This window comes from Anguilla rostrata, chromosome 10, assembly GCF_018555375.3.
Source record: "Anguilla rostrata isolate EN2019 chromosome 10, ASM1855537v3, whole genome shotgun sequence".
NCBI classification, from domain to species: Eukaryota; Metazoa; Chordata; class Actinopteri; order Anguilliformes; family Anguillidae; genus Anguilla; species Anguilla rostrata.
The window spans coordinates 28,500,076-28,518,299 of record NC_057942.1 but is presented as its reverse complement, the minus strand read 5'-3'; the positions used below and the strand labels follow the sequence as shown (position 1 = coordinate 28,518,299).

Sequence of the window (18,224 nt, the reverse complement as noted above, 5' to 3'; positions counted from 1 at the left end):
AGACCAGAGACTGTTCCTGTGCTTCTTCTTCTCTTATCTGCTTAGGTCGGATCTGATGCCTCTTTTCCACCAACGCGAACCTAGTGCTGGTTCGCAGTTAGTTCAACTTGCGAAACTTCTAAGAACCGGCTTTTCCACGGGTTTGAGAGCATAATAAACTGACTAAATGTAAAAAAAGAAAGAAAACAAGTTCATACATATACATTTAGTTATATTATTACAGCCTTATTTAGTCGCTCCAGTTTTTCGCGATTCGGAATTTTCGGAATTCAACGGCATTTCCCCGAACGCTGCATAATTCGTAGAAATAATTCGCCGTTTTAGGAATTATGCAGCGTCGGGAAAAATCCGGCATTTTGTTTAAGTAGTGTTGAATTCCAAAAATTCTGAATCGCGAAAAACTGGAGGGCCCTCTTATTTACTATATCAACTTTAAGACAAGCAACACGCTCGGAATTATCTCATCGCGACCCATTAAATCCAATGGCACAGACATTGCTTCATAAATTCAAACTACTTTCCTAACAGCTATTTTGCATCCTGCGAAACAGTGAATATCAGATTCCTAGACGTACTGATCCCTCGCAAGCGTACTTAGTAGAATGTTGAATTCCACATGTCAATCGCGACAAATTTGCGGACCTCGCTTATTTGGCAGAACTTTAAAGACTAAAAACGCTGCTTAGCGGTCGCGCCGTTAGACCAATGCACAACAGGCTTCTAATCAGCACTTCCACCTTGCATCCTGGGCAGAACAGGATGACATCTGGGTACGATCTCTGATCTGGAATAGTTCCTCATGACATGCATGTTAGGCGCACTCCTGCAGGTGCCCTTGACCAAGGCACTTGCCTCAGAACTGGAGTTGGTCCCCGAGGCGCTGCACTGTGTCTGCCCACTGCTCCTAGGTAACTAAGGATGGGTCAAATGCAAATCTTACATGGGACTCAGATCGCTGAGTGGAACGTGATCATCAACCCCTGTCGGGGGTTTAGAACTTTAATTCAAAAAGGCCAATCACACAATCTCTTTAATCATTTTTATTATCAAATGCGAAGTCAAGAACAGTTTTAACTATTATAGAAATATATTTATATTGTATAAATACAGAGCAATACACTGTTCACATAGAGAAAATCTCATTTTCAGCAGGACCTTTGCATTTGCCCTACTCCATTTTAAATTGCATGTACCCTACTTAGACACGAAGGGGAAAAAAAACAAGTATGATATAACTACATTTACTATATAACTGCGCCGAAATATGAGGAATGACGGGTATACAACGTCACATTCAAGTGTTGTACAGGCGGTGCAAGCACATTTAACCAAATATTAACTTGCGTCACCTTGTCATTATAACTTAGGACCACGGTTTATGTAATGATACATCGCGATTCACTGTCGGAATCGCTGTCAGTAGCCTACTGTAGGCCTACATAAATGAATAGAAAACGGCTTCTCCGACATTAAAGCAACAAATACTCTTACATACATGTGTCCAGTGGATATAAAGGCAGCTTAACACATCCCTAAACTCAGGCGGTTGGCAAACAACGAAAACATATTTCCAGTTGTGCTAACAGGATTAGCAGTTGGATGTGCCACAAACCGCGTGATGCCTGTAACCTTGTGAAGGTATACAGAACTCAGGGCTGAAAGCCTCACATCATTCCAGCTTATTCACCACTGAGCAGGCACAGTACTTTATACAGTGTATTGCATAGATAGCCTACATACCATACACTCCTGTTCATTGAACGTCACAGTTTCTTTCCATTATTATTCAGTCAGAAAGGAGCTGTCACAAAGAGTTCATTCATTCATCTCAACTGATACTGTAATTAAGTGTGCAAGAAAGGTTTTTTTAAAAATATAAATTTCGAATGTCTGTGTACTTGTATTTTAGTAAATGCAAGAAACAATAAATATCTGTGCTGTTATCTTTATTCTGAGATATAAAACTAGTTGCAGTAAAAATATAGTTCTGAAAATGAGCTCCTGGCCTGGAACGTGACAGATATAGCCAGTTCACACTTTGGATTTAATCTATAAATAGGCCTATATATAATTGGGGTAGGGGTAACACTACCCAGAGCAAGAGTCTACTACAGTGTTCTGCAGAAATGGTGAGTGTTGATCTAAACTGGACCGTGTCAACCTTCTTTTTTTTGCTGGCCCAGATTTTCCAAAGCAGACAAGGATAGGTAGAATTTTAGTCTTTTGAAGGTAACCCATTCATTTAATTATTGCCCACTATTGGAAAACCATTAATTAGACCATTATGCAGAAAACTTAAATATATTGATACACTCTGGACAGCCATCAAAAACAAACATTCAAAATGTAATGCGGCAGACCAGAACAAAACAAAATGAAAGCAATCAGATCAGGCCAAAAATGACAGAAACAGATCAATTTCACTGGAAGAGCTGATGTTATCCTCCAAAGCTTTCTTTCTTATTTCTTTGATTTTGTCTCTCACTTCCCTCTCCTTCTCACACCATGACAGACTGCACCAGCACTCTGCTCTCTGGCTCCCCCCTGTGGCCGGACTCACTAGCGTTCTTCTGTGAGAATGTCGACGAGAGCCTGCATTAGCCTGCCGTTTTGGTGTCTGTACGGCTTGCTTCGGTGAAATCCCTCCCCATAATGTCCGTACAGCTTGTCCTCCAGGCCTCTGTGTTTATTGAGCATGTCCAGGACCTGGTAGAGGTCCTGGTAGGAAACGCGCTCGGACGTGCCCAGGGGGTGCCTGGCGTGGGATCGTCCTGACGAGGGGCGCTCTCGGAAGGCTGATTTCAGGACGTTGATGAGGGCGTTGTAGGGGGCGGTCGCCTTCCGTGCGCCACCAGCGGAGTTACCTGGAGTGGCCTTGGCCTTCTGGGACGTGTGGGGTTTTGAGGGGAACACCTATAGACAGACAGACAGATAGGAGGAGGAGAGGGTATCAGTACTGTTGAGAAGAGAGAAATTCGGCTGGTGCGTTTGGATATGAATGAGTATGAGTGCGTGTGTGCTTGAGTGTGTGTGTGTTTGTGTATGCGTGGTGTGTGCATGTGTGTGTGTGCGTGCGTATGTATGTGTGTGAGAGTTTTCATGCGTGTGTATATGTGGTTATGCATGGGCATGTGTCTGCACACAGGAGTGTGTGTATGTGTACTTGTTTTTGAGTGTGTGTGCCTGCGTGTGTGGGCGTGTGTGTGAGTGTGTGCACGTACTGCATGTGTGTGTGTGTGTGTGTGCGTGTGTGTGTGAGTGTGTGCACGTACTGCGTGTGTGTGTGTGTACGTGTGTGTGAGTGTGTGCACGTACTGCATGTGTGTGTGTGTGTACGTGTGTGTGCGTGTGTGAGTGTGTGCACGTACTGCATGTGTGTGTGTGTGTACGTGTGTGTGCCTGCGTGTGTGGGCGTGTGTGTGTGCGTGCTTGTGTGCGCGTGCATGTGTGTGCACGTACTGCATGTGTGTGTGTGTGTGTGTGTGTGTGTGTGTGCGTGTGCGCAGCTGCAGGTCCCCCTCCCACCTCCGTCATTTCCTCCGTCTGCTCCACGCCCCGGCGGTCGTTCTGCACGGCGTTGTAGGGCTGGTAAACCCTCTGCTTCTTCATGTGCTCCGGCCGGTCCTGCGTTCCGTGCAGAATCAGCCTCCAGTCCACCACCTGCCCCTCATTCTCTGCACGGCCAGACTGCACGCACAGACACGGACAGAAGGAGGAATGACTTTTTGAATTAACCCATCCTTCTATCACGAGAGGCAGTGAGACCACAGAGTGTGGTTCTCTGGACAATACCTGTACTAGCATATGACCTGCTCTCTGGCTAAATATCTGTTGCAAGGTTGGCTTTCCATGTATATGATATAATTAACTTGCATTATAACAGTCTTACACAAATGATGAAGTGCCTGAAAAAAGTAGCGTCCCCACAATGCACATGTCAGACTGAAGCTCTGGGGATTTTAAAATCACGCACCCCTCCTGCAGTTCAGTACTCCAGGACCTCGGGGGCGCCACCTGACTCACCACATCTGTGATGGTGAGGGTCCAGGTGCCCGTGGGGTCTTCCCCCCAGGTGTGCACGGACATGAAGGCCCAGTTTCTGAAGCCGCTGGAGGACGTGTCCCTCTCTCTCTCCGCCAGCAGGACAGTGCTGGTGCCTGGGGGAATGTAACACAGCACTCGCTCAAACACTGAGGAAGGTGTGCAAAGGTGTGTTCTGTACCTAATGAGAGGTGAGTGTGAAGTGCAGTGTTCAGGTGTGCAAAGGTGTGTTAGATACCCAAAGGAAAGGAGAGAGGTGATTGTTTGGGCGTACTGTGTACATGTGTGCTTGGTATCTGAAGTAGATGTGAGGGTGATATATAGGTGTACAGGTGTGTTTAGTACCTGAAGGAGAGGTGAGGGTGATATATATGTGTACAGGTGTGTTTGGTACTTGAAGGAGAGGTGAAGGTGATATATAGGGGTACAGGTATGTTTGGTACCTGAAGGAGAGGTGAGGGTGATATATAGGTGTACAGGTGTATTTGGTACCTGAAGGAGAGGTGAGGGTGATATATAGGTGTAGAGGTATGTTTGGTACCAGAAGGAGAGGTGAGGGTGATATATAGGGGTACAGGTATGTTTGGTACCTGAAGGAGAGGTGAGGGTGATATACAGATGTACAGGTGTGTCTGGTATCTGAAGGAGAGGCGAGGGTGATATATAGGTGTACAGGCGTGTTTGGTACCTGTAGGAGAGGTGAGGGTGATATATAGGTGTACATGTGTGTTTGGTACCTGAAGGAGAGGTGAGGGTGATATATAGGGGTACAGGTGTGTTTGGTACCTGAAGGAGAGGTGAGGGTGATATATAGGTGTACAGGTGTATTTGGTACCTGAAGGAGAGGTGAGGGTGATATATAGGTGTAGAGGTGTGTTTGGTACCTGAAGGAGAGGTGAGGGTGATATATAGGTGTAGAGGTGTGTTTGGTACCAGAAGGAGAAGTGAGGGTGATATATAGGGGTACAGGTGTGTCTGGTATCTGAAGGAGAGGCGAGGGTGATATATAGGTGTACAGGCGTGTTTGGTACCTGTAGGAGAGGTTAGGGTGATATATAGGTGTACATGTGTGTCTGGTACCTGAAGGAGAGGTGAGGGTGATATATAGGTGTAGAGGTGTGTTTGGTACCAGAAGGAGAAGTGAGGGTGATATATAGGGGTACAGGTGTGTTTGGTACCAGAAGGAGAAGTGAGGGTGAAATATAGGGGTACAGGTGTGTCTGGTATCTGAAGGAGAGGCGAGGGTGATATATAGGTGTACAGGCGTGTTTGGTACCTGTAGGAGAGGTTAGGGTGATATATAGGTGTACATGTGTGTCTGGTACCTGAAGGAGAGGTGAGGGTGATATATAGGTGTAGAGGTGTGTTTGGTACCAGAAGGAGAAGTGAGGGTGATATATAGAGGTACAGGTGTGTTTGGTACCTGAAGGAGAAGTGAGGACGATGCGCAGGTCTCCTCTTCTGGTGTACTCGATGCTGATCTCCATCTGCACATGCTCCAGCGACCGGATGGCGCTGTCCTCCCCGGCACAGGCTTTAGTGGGGATCTCTATGGTGATCTCACTGGCAGTTTTCAACTTCCTGTAATAGAGGAACCAATGAAGGAAGAGGTTGATGCATAACGTGGAAACCACAGGGGTGTTCCAAGCCACTCCCTCTGGATTCAGGCTTGTTCTCTCTAGTGATAAAGGACACAAGAGAAGATGTGTGACTTCCTGACAGGTGAACTCAAGAAAGGGATTCACGCTTCACAATGCCTCAGTCACCCACAAAAAGGACAGGCAGTAGCTCCCAACTCGAGAATGAAATGTTGTTCATACAGGTGTGCACAGTGCATTTTGCAGAACAACTGAAAAAAATACAGGGATGGCATTTCAAAATTTGTGTATATATAGACAGATGGTGGTGTGTATTCCTGCCTCTCGCCCAATGCACGCTGGGATAGACTCCAGCATCCCCCGCGACCCTGCCCAGGATAAGTGGGTATAGTTAATGGATGGATGGATGGGTGTGTATTTAAAACTGAAATATAATTGAAATATGCCATAGCAGCATAACAGAAATGACACCTGTAATATGAAAGACGGGGGTACATCATGATGGACCTTACAGGAAGCAATTATGGGATTATACGGCCTAATGCTCCGCTGGATTACTGCTCAGATTATGAAAGCATTTAACAACCGTGTTCCCCGCCTCCAAAAAAAAAAAAAAAAAAAAAAGCAAAAACATTCCTATTGGTGCATCCGCAGTCTGGGAATAATCGGCGGATTGGCGGTAACCCGCTAACCCCATTCCTCTTATCTCAGAGCCACAGCGCTAGGTGGCTGGGTAATGTTTTTTTTTTCCAACAATACCGAAGCCCAGCCCCTCCCCAGTCGCACATTCCTACTGTCAAACTGACGATTTTACCCGCTATTAAAAATCTGCGGGCCCCCAACCATGTGAATGAGATGGTCAAATCTTTCTTTCAAATTTGCTGAGGTTTTAAAACAGAAAACACGGGTTTATGGCCACAGTACACCGGCCTTTAAATGGAAACGGCTAAAGGCTAACGAGTATAGCCGCAGCACTAGGCGGATGTTAGCATAACTGCCACTGCCTGGATTACGGGCGGGGATTTCACATTTGCTTTATGCACAGATTAAACCAAAGGGCACGGCATCGTCATGCTTTTTTCACTCACTAGACCTTCATGTATGCCTATGAAGGGTGGGAAATATGGACCAATATATTCTGAATATTTTTAACTGTTAGTGTAATGTGCCATGGTGCTATGAAAAGTGAGGTAAAGTCAATAAACTGGTATGGTTAAAATATTGCATGCCTGTACATACATGTCCCCCTCGGTCCCCTACCTGGGCCGGAAGGCGTCGTCCTTGATGACGCACAGCCTCTTCTCTGGGACGTGTTTCCACGCCTTGGGGTCGGCCAGGTCCACCAGGGCCTTGGCGTTGAGGAGACCGAACCCGAAGCGGCTGTTCACCATGAGCCCGGCGCTGTTCCGCTTCCAGCCTGGGTTGTTGGCCAGCGGGTCGAACTCCGAGGTCCACACCACCAGGTGCTGGAGGTCCCGCCAGGTGAGGTCGGGGCTGTATGGGAGAGAGCCACGCCCAAAGGTGAGACCGAATTTGAGCAGTTGGCGGGGCCTACGATCACACCCTAAAACCTGATTTCTCTTCTTCTCTTACCAGTATCATTTTCTGATAAATTACCATAAATCCTGCTGAATATTCCCCCTTAATTTCTCTTCTTCTCATCAAAATCATTCACCAATAAATAATTATAAAACTTAGTATGTAACCCCCAAAGAATTTGCGTCTCCTGTCTCCTTAAGAAAAATTATAAATGTTTTGTATTTAAATGCCTTTTTTGACCACTGTACACATTTGCTTGTCAAATCATATTATCAGCCCAGCCACAACTAACATATAGATGCTCTGCATGTCTCTGTCCTTATTGTACACTAGTCATAGCACTCTGTAACTGTTTCATAAGGTTAAGCAGGTCCCTGTGTTTTTACCCTGCCCGGTAAAAGCAAGGGAAGGTAAAATGCCAGAACATTCTGGTACAATGCACCAAATATGTCCCTGCATATAATAAACAGCATATAGGTTCACTGGCACTTACATAAATTATTTAATCAATATTGTAATACTTCTGTTTCTCCTTTAAGCCATATTAAGTCTCGGAAGCTAATGTTCCCTGCATTGGCTAATGGTGCGTGCTTAAGTGCAGCAGCACATGAGATTGCGTGGGCTTGGATTTATCCGCATGAACGAGTGACGTACTTCTGTTCCAGGGCCAGAGCGAATATCCCAGCAGCCAATGGTGCAGAAGCCGAGGTTCCCGTGTGCGTCTCTGTGCACTGATTGTGCAAATCTGCGCTGGTCTGAAAAACAACAGGGTTTTGCAGTGCCGTTAATGGACGTCAGTGTCAGAAATAAAAAGCACACAATCAGATAGAGAAAGAACAGAGGAGGGGAAGGAGGGGGAAAAGAAGGGAAGAAGGGACAAGAAAGAGAAGAGAACACAATCCCCTCCTATGATTTGAATCAACAACAGGGAGAATGGGGAGAGGAAGTGAGAGAGGAAAGGAAAGGTGAGAATACAAGAAAGAAGAGACAGGGAAGGATAGAAGTAAAAAGAAAAAACAGGAAGACAGAGGTATGATCGGTTGGAGAAACAGGAAGACGAGAGAAACAGAGTGAGGACCAAAGAGGACAGAACCAGAGGAGACAACAGGACAGAGGGATGGGCGGGACACAGGGAGAGGGGCGGGGCTGGAGAAAAGGGAGGCGGGGCCACTCACGATCCTCTGGTCGGTGTAGTCCCCACTGCTGTAGGCGGTGGCCAGGGTGGAGGAGCACTTCTCAGCGTACCAGGGGGACACGCCCTGCTGGGAGGCGCTGCTGATGGAGACGGTGTAGATGCTGTCCGTGTAGCCATCGCAGTCGCAGTTGTCCCCCTGCCTACCCCCGTTCCCCGACGCCCACACGAAGATGGAGCCCTTTCCGCCCCGCCCCTGTAAGAGACCATGGAGAGATGGGGGGGGGGGGGGGTAGGAGAGATTGGGGGGGGGGGTTGTGGACCGTGAGTCATCATTTTAACACTTACATGTCCTTAAATTACACATACCTGACTGCTAAAGTTACGAACCAGGCAACCCCAAAATAGGATACTCAATCAAGTAAATCAATAAACCAATCAATCAATAGATCTGTATTGTCCCATGGGGGCAATTCAGTTGCAGCAGTGTTAAAACAGGCACACAAGAATACACAAGATACAACAACAGATATAATCAACCAATTCATTCTACAGGATTAGTCACATAGTAATGATTTACTGGATTTATAATGCACTCACAATCGGAAAGCACTTTTAAGCCAGAACACTCCGACTGAACAAGAATCAGGTTTCCCCTGTCGATATCCTAATGTTATCCAATATAAACTAAAAGGCAAAACCTAGGTCAGTACTCCTACTTTGAGACAAAATGTGAATACTGGCCCCAGCTGGGTTTGTGAACAGAATAGGATGGATGGTCAGTCTGCAGGTGGAAGCTTCTAGAAGGCCCCTATGCCCCCGGTTCCTCCTCACCTTCTGGATGCCATACTCAAAGGCTTTCTGGGCCAGGCGGCCGGGCCCTTCCACTGTCTTGCCGTCGTCGTTGGGGCCCCAGCTGGCACTGTAGATGTCCACGTGGTTGGGGTTAAAGCCGATGGAACTCGCCTCTATGGCGTCTGTCACAATCCCATCCAACATACGAATCCCTGAGGGAGGGGAGGGAAAGAGGGGGTACAGAGATAGGGAGAAGGGGGGGAGAGGGGGGAGAGAGAGAGGGGGAGAAAGAGAGAGAGAGAGGACAGAAAGGGGGGGAAAGGGAGAGAGTGTTAGCGGATACATACTTTCATAACACATTTTATGGCAGCTTTATAACCTATAGGGGATTACGGTCCCCTTATTGGGATCTTATAGGAAACAACTAGAACCTTTATCACCTGCATAGGGAGACTTATATGTGGTATACAGTATAAAGGGGATTTTTGCTTCAAAGAGAAAGAAAGAGAAAGACTGAAATAGAGAGTGTGTGAGAGAAAAAGAGACTGAACAAAGAGGGAAACCGGGTTGCCCATTAGTGTAATTGCAGGTGACTGAGCACCAGCGCATCTCCATCCTCCAGTGAAACACACAGACAGGTGCTTGCCGTTATGCAGACGCAGCTTTCGTAACAGGTGTGCTCCCGTTTAACGGCGGGCCATGCGGCTGTGCGGACCTTTCTAGCGTTTTCCGCTCCTGTTTCGATCTGTCCCGCCTTTACTCGGGGCTGACCTAGTTCCTAACGGCCTAATTATATCAGCAATCATCTCTCTGTGGCCCACTTTTACAAACAACAATGGGCGAAAGCCACACGGAATCAAAACAAGAATAAGCTGTGCCTCCATCTACTGTGTATCTATTTACTGTGTGCTAAGCGATGCAGTTAAAACTGTGATTGTTTTGCTAAGATTGACTTAAAGAAAAGTTTTTAAAAAAACGTACCTCCGACCTTCGCGTTGAAGGCCACACCAACTCCGCACTTCTTGTTGTTGGCCTGCATAGCAATCTCCCCTGCGCATCGTGTTCCATGCCTGGACACACACACACACACACACACACACACACACACACATCACACACACGCACGCACACAAACACAGAAAACACAACAGCCTGTTTATTTCTGAGGTAAACCCAGTCACGTACAAAATTTTATGATAGGAAATGGTTTACATAATGGTACGGCTTAGCATGATATAGGCGTGAATGGGATTTCTGTTAAGATAAGGTAAGAGCACTGAGGGATGTGTGTTTGAGTGACAGCTGGAGCCCTGCCGTAACTAACAAACAGAAAGACTAATTTCACCAGCAATCTGTTTCCTGAGTGAGTCAATCTCTATTGATGCATACTGTATTCATGTATATATAAAGTGGCACTGATTTACCCACTTAGAATTGTGCAAGCATCCTGCCCCCCCCCACCCCCCCACCCCCCCAATACTTCTGTTCTGTTACTATGTTTACTGATTCCTAAGTGCTTACACAAGCGTTCTGAGGACACAAAGAGGGAGTTAGCTCCAATTGAGAGCAGCATGTTCAAGTGACGCACGTGTGTGCGTGTGTCCGTGTGCACACGCGCACGCCACATCTGGGACTGTTACGCACATTCTTAGAAGGCATGATAGAGTGACGGGGGAATCAATGAGTCATCCAATCAAATGAGAGAGAAATGGGGAGAAAGAGAGAGAGAGGAGGAGGGGGGTAGATTGTTCTGATTGTTCTTCGTGAACCTATTTTCAGCTGAAACGGTTTGTGTGCAGTAAATGAGACAAAAGAGAAAGCGAGTGAGTTAATGATTGAGTGGGTGAGAGAGAGGAAAGAGAGGAGAAAGCAGAGAAAGAGAGGGGGGAGAGAGACATGGAGTGAGAGTCAGTGAGAGGCAGAGAGAGAGGGATGGCACCATGTAATAGATTTTAAAATTCTGTCCTGTGTTTGCCTAGCAGCAACAGGTAATGCACGGCAAGAAAAGCACCACTGGAAAGTGGGGCTTGAATGAACCGACACAAAGCCAAGAGCGTCATTCAGAATAGGCACACCGTGTCTTTACTGCTCTACAGCCCTCTCCGCCAATCCGGCTCAGCGTCTCCTCACTCACTTGTTCTCATTGGTGGAGTCGTATCTGGGAAATGGGTCAGGGTCGTTGTCGTTGAAGTCATAACTTGCAGCTGGATCCTAGGACAGAAGGACAGACCGTTACAGTCACATACTGTACAGTCTGACGCAAGCAGTTAATACTGCAGTAGAAGGCCTCTCCTGTAGGGATCTTATTGGTCCGTGTACCACTAGAAATAAAGGTACAGTGGGGGTATATTTTTGTTCTTTAAGGAGGCAATTTCCCAAATGTACAACTGAAAGTGCAATCATGTCTTATTTGGATATTAATTTAAAAAGTACCTTTCACAAGCAAAAAATGTATTATGTGAATTATGTATTACTGGCTAGTGGTACAGTTTTATGTACTAGTGTGCCACCCCAGTTTAAAGCATTTGTACCTTTTTATTTACTTTTTTGTACCTTTTAGGTGCAAAGAACCTTATGGACATAGCTTGTGATTCACTCACTCACTCACTCATTCATTCATGTTTAGCAGGCTGAAGAATTTCCACAAGGGGGAGCTATTTGCACCCAAGCAGCGGAATAGTGCTTTGCATCAATGGCACTTCGTGCCTTTGTTTTCATCTGTGAATTGCCATGGTAACGCTCTTACGTAGTTGGGGTAGATGTCTGTGTGGTTCCACTCCAGGCCGTCGTCCAACACGGTGATGACCACGCCCTTTCCCGTGATGCCCTTCTTCCATACGGGGATGACATGGAGGTCCAGTTTGGGAAGGGAGGGGGACGTCCTGGTGTCTTGCTTAAAAATAAATAATGAGAGAAGGACGTGAGTGAAAGGGAAAACTGTCGTCATGACAACAAAATAAGTTTAGACTATAGGTCATTGATGCCACAAACAGACGTTGAGGAAGCAGGGAGAGGAGAAGAGGAGAGAGAAAAGATGGAAATATACTGAGAGTGTAGAAGATGCAGGCATGTCTTTCAAAAGTGATTTTATCCAGCGATCTATATAAAAAAATATTTTTATGGGTAAATGTACCACACATTTCATTCAGAATATTAAGTTGAAGAAAGAACAGGAAGGACTTATAACCCTTGTTATATTTGAAGTCAGCTGCATTGAGGGCAACCTGTAGAAAAGCTACAGGCTGTATAAAAGAACACTATGCGTCCCTCCCCCCTTACGTTGGTCACAGGGAAATACAGCTTGTGTAATAATGGGGTGTTTTAAACCTGCCATCTCTGCCAAGGGCATACAAGAAACGGGAGAATCAATTTACATGAAATCAGCTGGACAATCAGTGACCGGAAGGAGGGAGGGAAAAAGAGAGAGAGAGAGAGAGAATGACTCCACTCGAGGACTATATGACTCATAGTTGTGAGAATAATATGTAAATCAATCTAAGGCATCCTTTGCAGCATGTCATGTACAGGATCTACCTGTACTGGAATATCAGACCACAGCGAGTCCCCACTGCTTCTGAACAGCAGGGGATTTTTGGATTTGGATCACTGCCAAAAAGGGGTTTTGTTTTTGATAATATTCATAAAGAGGATTCATAAAGAGGGCCCATAAAAGCTCACTGGTCCCATTCAGGAGTGTACAAACTGACTTCTATTTGTTTGTTGTTTTTTGTGCTCTGTAATGAGGCCCTGATGCTCCCATTAGACTGGACTTTGCTGGAACATTGCATTATGGGAGCCATCAGTGCCATTAGTGTCTTTATTCACTTCTTACCAGATCATGAATTTTATGTTTCTGTCTTCCTTTCTTTTTAAACGTGATTAATAAAGCAAATTTACTTACTAGCTACTGAACAAGCATGGTCTCACTCCATCTGCCATTCACACACGCATGCACGCACGCACATACACACACACATGCATGCATGAATGCCCATACACACACGCACACACAAAAATGCAAATGTAGCACTTTAGAAATCCATACTCGAGTGCAAACTCACTGGTTTCCTGCTGCTTCTCCATGACAACACCAAAACTGTGCTGTGATTGCTAAGCATTCTGCAAACACAAAACGAATCACGGTGCATTCCCTCCATCCTCCTTCTGTCTGTCCTTCCCCCTTTCCCTCCATCCTCTTTGTTTTGAGAGTACAGTTAGAGATTTATACAGATAAGTGAATCATGGAGAGAAAAAAAATCCCAGGGCGCTACCCATTTGTGGGCTCCTGAAATCTTCGTGTCCAATCCCAGCACTGCATTGCTGTGAGCCGGTCAGAATGCCTGAGATGTGGTCATCCTGCATCCTGTGGATTTGCGTCTCTGTACTGAAAACTCACCAGGTACCACTGCTGAGACCACATGGGGTCATCGAAGAGCTGGTCCACCGAGCAGCCCGGACACCCGGCCCCCAGCGGTGCTCTCTTCCTGCGCTGCTTCTCATATTGCTGCTCCGCCCACCACACCTGCACACACAGGTAAGCACGGTTACTGCCACTGTGTCCCTAAACACACACACACACACACAAGCTCACAGACAGACACATACACACACACACACATGTGCATGCATACATAATCTCACAGACAGACACACACACACACACCTGCATGCACACACAAGCTCACGGACAGACACACACGTGCATGCACACACACACACACACACACGTGTGCACACACAAGCTCCAGGGCAGACTCTCACACACACCTCACTGTGCTAAACAAGATCACAAAAACACCACAAATACATACACACATACAAGCTCACAGTCAGACACACACACATGCATGCACACACACACGCAAGCACACACACACACACACACACACACACACACACACTCAGGCATACAAAGCTGCATAAGAACACATCTGAAGTCTAACAATGCACACAAATATGTTCCCACTTTTAAACATGCACATAACTACCTACATGCATATACACACAGATGTATGTGCTAAATACATGCATAAACACAATGTCCCCAGAGTTCTTAAAGGCAAATGTGCCTATTTTCACTCTACCAGGGATATGAAATATTAATTATGCTCCTAAAGCTAGTCACCTGTGGGTGAAATAATGTTCAATTCAGTGGCATTGTATTATCAGATAACAGCTTGCTAATACAGGCTCAGCACTTTGTACAGAAGCCACACCTCCCTTCATTAGAAATGTTCCACACTATGATAAAAGCTAGTGCAGAGAGAGAGACACACACAGAGAGGTGGATAGACAGAGAGATACAGAGAGGGAAAGAGAGATGGGGGGATGACTCCACTTGAGGACTCTATGATTCGTCGAGTTATATATGTGTATTAATATAGGTGTGTTATGACGTTTAACCTCATTCAACAATCCCCTCCACTCAAGGGCCATTATGACAAACACAATGAGCCTTCCGCATCGTCAACACAGTGCGCACGGCACACAAAAAAACCAGACGACGAGAAATGATTTCAGTTAAGCACACAAAGCCTACTACTATCTATTCTATTCCTGGCTCAATTGTCGGTAAGTGACTTGCGTCCATTGACGGGGGGGCGTTCGGCCCGACGAGCTCGCCAGAGGCCGGATGTCTGCAGGTGGTAGGAAATTAATGTTCTCGTGTTGTGAATCGTTTCCTTGTCATAAGGAACTGTCTCGTTTCCCTCCTAGATAGCGCGCCGACGCCCGGACGCCAGTTTCGTTATCAATTTCAAATAGAAACAGAGGACTTGGGCAGTGTCCGTCAACAGGAGAGAGAAGCCTCATTTAGGGTTTGCCCGGAATTATTGATGTTTTCATGTTTAATTGTTTCTTTATTGTAAGAGACTTGCACTTGGCCATATATGTTGGCCATATGCCCACATACTCCACCCCTATAACAGGGTCTTAGTGCAGGGTTAAAGCAAAAACCTGGACCCACACTGGCCCTTTTCAGATAGGATTTGACACACTTGCTCTAGAACAACTGGAAAAGCGAAGTAACAATTTGTTTGGTTTATGTAAATTCTTGCAATCTGATTGGTTCTAGTAGGTTTTAGGAAGTCTTCAGTTATAGGTCAGTTGGCCTGAATTTCAGTTGGAGTCCACAAACATATGGTCACATGATTCTGAGTAAACGTCAGAGAGTAAAATAATAATCAAGAAAATAAAAAAGTGCAATACCCTTTCATCCTGTGAAAGCCACCTGGTCATGTGATCAGCACTTCTTCTTGTCCTTCTGGGATGACTATGGTGTCTTAGCAGGTAATGGTTCTCTAGCGCTCCTATCTGCAAAAGAGAGAAACATATCCACTTAAATTAACCTGTATATTCTTGGATTAAACAGGTAATCAGAACCTTTTATAATAGAGGTTCTGCAAACTGAACACAAACTATAAGATGCTTATATATCTGAGAAACTGATTGTTTTTCTTTCACAGCCCTTCATGAAAGTAGTCAGCCACATAACCACGAGAGTGAGAGAGAAAGAGCCCTTTGACTACCATATTCTCTTAGCAACAGGTACTTGATATTAGAAAATAAAAACAGAAAACTATATGAACTCCTACACTCAGCTGTGAATAACCAGCCTGCTGTTTCTCCTTCAAGAAAATACAAAACTAGAAAGAGAAACCCAAACTCCCTGCGTGATGAAATAGTGGGAGCAATAACTTATTCATTTAGAAGTCATTTAATATTTATAACATATACATAAAACGTTCTCACATCTAATTTTGGGACGTCAAACTAACAATTGCATGAGATTAACTGTAGCATTGTACATCGCAATGAGTTGCTCATATATCCATACCCTGTTATCACCCTGCCACGCACCATTCCGCACAATGGATAATGACCTGCTTGTTATGTAAAACCACAGCCCTTTTCCTTTTGATTCATTTCGTTGCTATCACAAAAACACACACACACACACAAAAAAAAAAAAAAAAACAGACGTAATCCACGAAATTTCAAAGCGGCTTTGAAATATAGATCTACCATATAGGGGTTACGCCCATTTTCCCTCCTTCTGTGGAAAAACAGCAGCGCATTCACACGCGCTAAGAAATCACGGAAATTTATCACGCGAGAAAAGGCGAGCACGTGAATTATTATTATTATTATCATAGTTATTATTATTATTATTATTAGTAGTAGTAGTAGTAGTAGTAGTAGTATATTTGGTAATTAAGCCTGATCCTGAAGCGACGTGTCCGTGTTTTCCTATTCATCAGAACATTAACTTCGTCTCTGAATGTCCAGGTTATGATTATTCAGTAGCCCATTTCATCATTCAGAGCACTGGGTGGTAGGAAGAAGCGCGGGGTACTTGGAATCCAGGAGCAATAGATTTCTATTGGTCAGGGTTCCCCTGCGCAAGGCACAGGCCTCGCATGCGCTTTCCAACATTAATGAACATTGCATGGGAAGGCGATTGAACGTTGTCAATCCAGAGTCGCATGAGCGCATCTATGGTAACCTAGGCTCGCATGCGCTTTCCAACATTAATGAACATTGCATGGGAAGGCGATTGAACGTTGTCAATCCAGAGTCGCATGAGCGCATCTATGGTAACCTAGGCACGCTGTAAACTGGAGTCGGTTTATGTACCATAATCTGCGTTCTCCGTGCCAGCCACCAGCCAACCACTGTACGTTGCTGATTTGACTATTTCTCCCTTGAATTCCTGTTCGATTGGTAAGGAGTCCATTTAATTATGCATACTCATTGCTTGACTAAATTATAGACAATATGGTGCATGTATGTTTAATTTTTTACATTATTTAGCATGCATTAGATTACTAATAATGTATATCCTGTCGCCGTTAGCGTCCTGACGCGGGGAAAATTGTTTTCATCAGCCCCCGGAGATACCTACATTAATTACTCCTAAATACAGCGGTCGCTATTCACACGCATGGCAAGAGAGATTGGCAACAACCACAGTCTCAAAAGTTCTTCAGAATTCTCGAGAAAGAACCACCACGAATGATTGGTATTGTTACTGGCGCCCGCCCAAATTTCAAAGGAACGCTTTCACCTGGCTTGGGAGCTCTGAAAATGTCACGTTCGTGATCTTTATCAGGTCGGAAATTAGCACATTTTCCAAATAGTATTCCTCTCCCTCCCAGTGATTCCCCTATCAAAAAACATCATTAAAGTCGAAACATAAAAGGCTATACTATCACATACTAACACATACACAACGTAGTTATATTAATGCCACAAAGTTAATATCTGCGTTTTGAAATCGTAATGTATCCGTGAATCTTGGCATAAGAATAATACATTAATTAAACTGTGTAAACACTGTTAATTAAACTCAGTTTTTATAGTCCGCGTTGGATAAAATTTGCTCTCTCAGTGCAAAATCGACTTTATCACATTTTATTTTACACTGAGGATTTTGCTGAGATTAATTATCTTTTTATAAAATAGATTTTATTCCCAGAACAGTAAATAAAATACAAACACATATACTTCTCGTCTTGCTCGACCGTTATTTCAGTAAATATTTTATTAAAGATAATGTTATGCAAAATAGAATTTTCTTTAGACCCTCCTCTTGTTGCAAGTTACACAATAAGACTGTAGAATTTGCATATTCTGTGCAATTCATTATTATTATTATTATTATTATTATTATTATTTAGTGCGGTTTTGAATTGTTTTGCTCTGCCACATTGCGTTGCTTTAGCGGAGGCTAGCTTACCTGTCTGACCAGTTCGTAGCCCAGTTCCCGGGCGATTGTTTTGGCCGCATGGGGTCCGCCTGGTATCTCCACCGCCCATTCATTGGTGTACTGTCTGTCCCCGATCTCTGCCAAAGCGGCGACAGCGTAAATGACAACACAGACTGCCACAAGCGTACAGCACTTCACAGACTGATTACACCCCGCATCCATATCAGAATTGAACTAAAATGTTTATTGAGGTATATAGGAAAGCTATTCCGAGGCGGACGGAAACAACTAAATTCAGATTTAGGGTACACGAGAGAGTCCTCTGTCTGACTAATTTGGCGAAGATCTCCTTTAAATCTAATGTTGAGTTATGTATTGGCCGAGAAGAACTAAACCTCTTGCCGCGCAGGTG

At 44.9% G+C, this 18,224-nt stretch overlaps 1 protein-coding gene across 1 annotated transcript; it reads right to left on the bottom strand.

The window, feature by feature from the left end:
• Positions 1 to 1,025: 1,025 nt before the first annotated feature.
• Positions 1,026 to 18,224, bottom strand: LOC135233139 (neuroendocrine convertase 1-like). The gene is made up of 14 exons (XM_064296374.1): positions 17,843 to 18,224; positions 15,313 to 15,417; positions 13,502 to 13,627; positions 11,852 to 11,998; positions 11,240 to 11,316; positions 10,087 to 10,175; positions 9,145 to 9,317; positions 8,354 to 8,566; positions 7,833 to 7,933; positions 6,900 to 7,133; positions 5,465 to 5,622; positions 4,024 to 4,157; positions 3,526 to 3,687; positions 1,026 to 2,913 (listed from the first exon to the last, which is right to left on the bottom strand). Exons 1-14 carry the CDS (start codon positions 18,032 to 18,034, stop codon positions 2,560 to 2,562), a joined length of 2,265 nt encoding a protein of 754 aa, XP_064152444.1. The 5' UTR covers positions 18,035 to 18,224; the 3' UTR covers positions 1,026 to 2,559.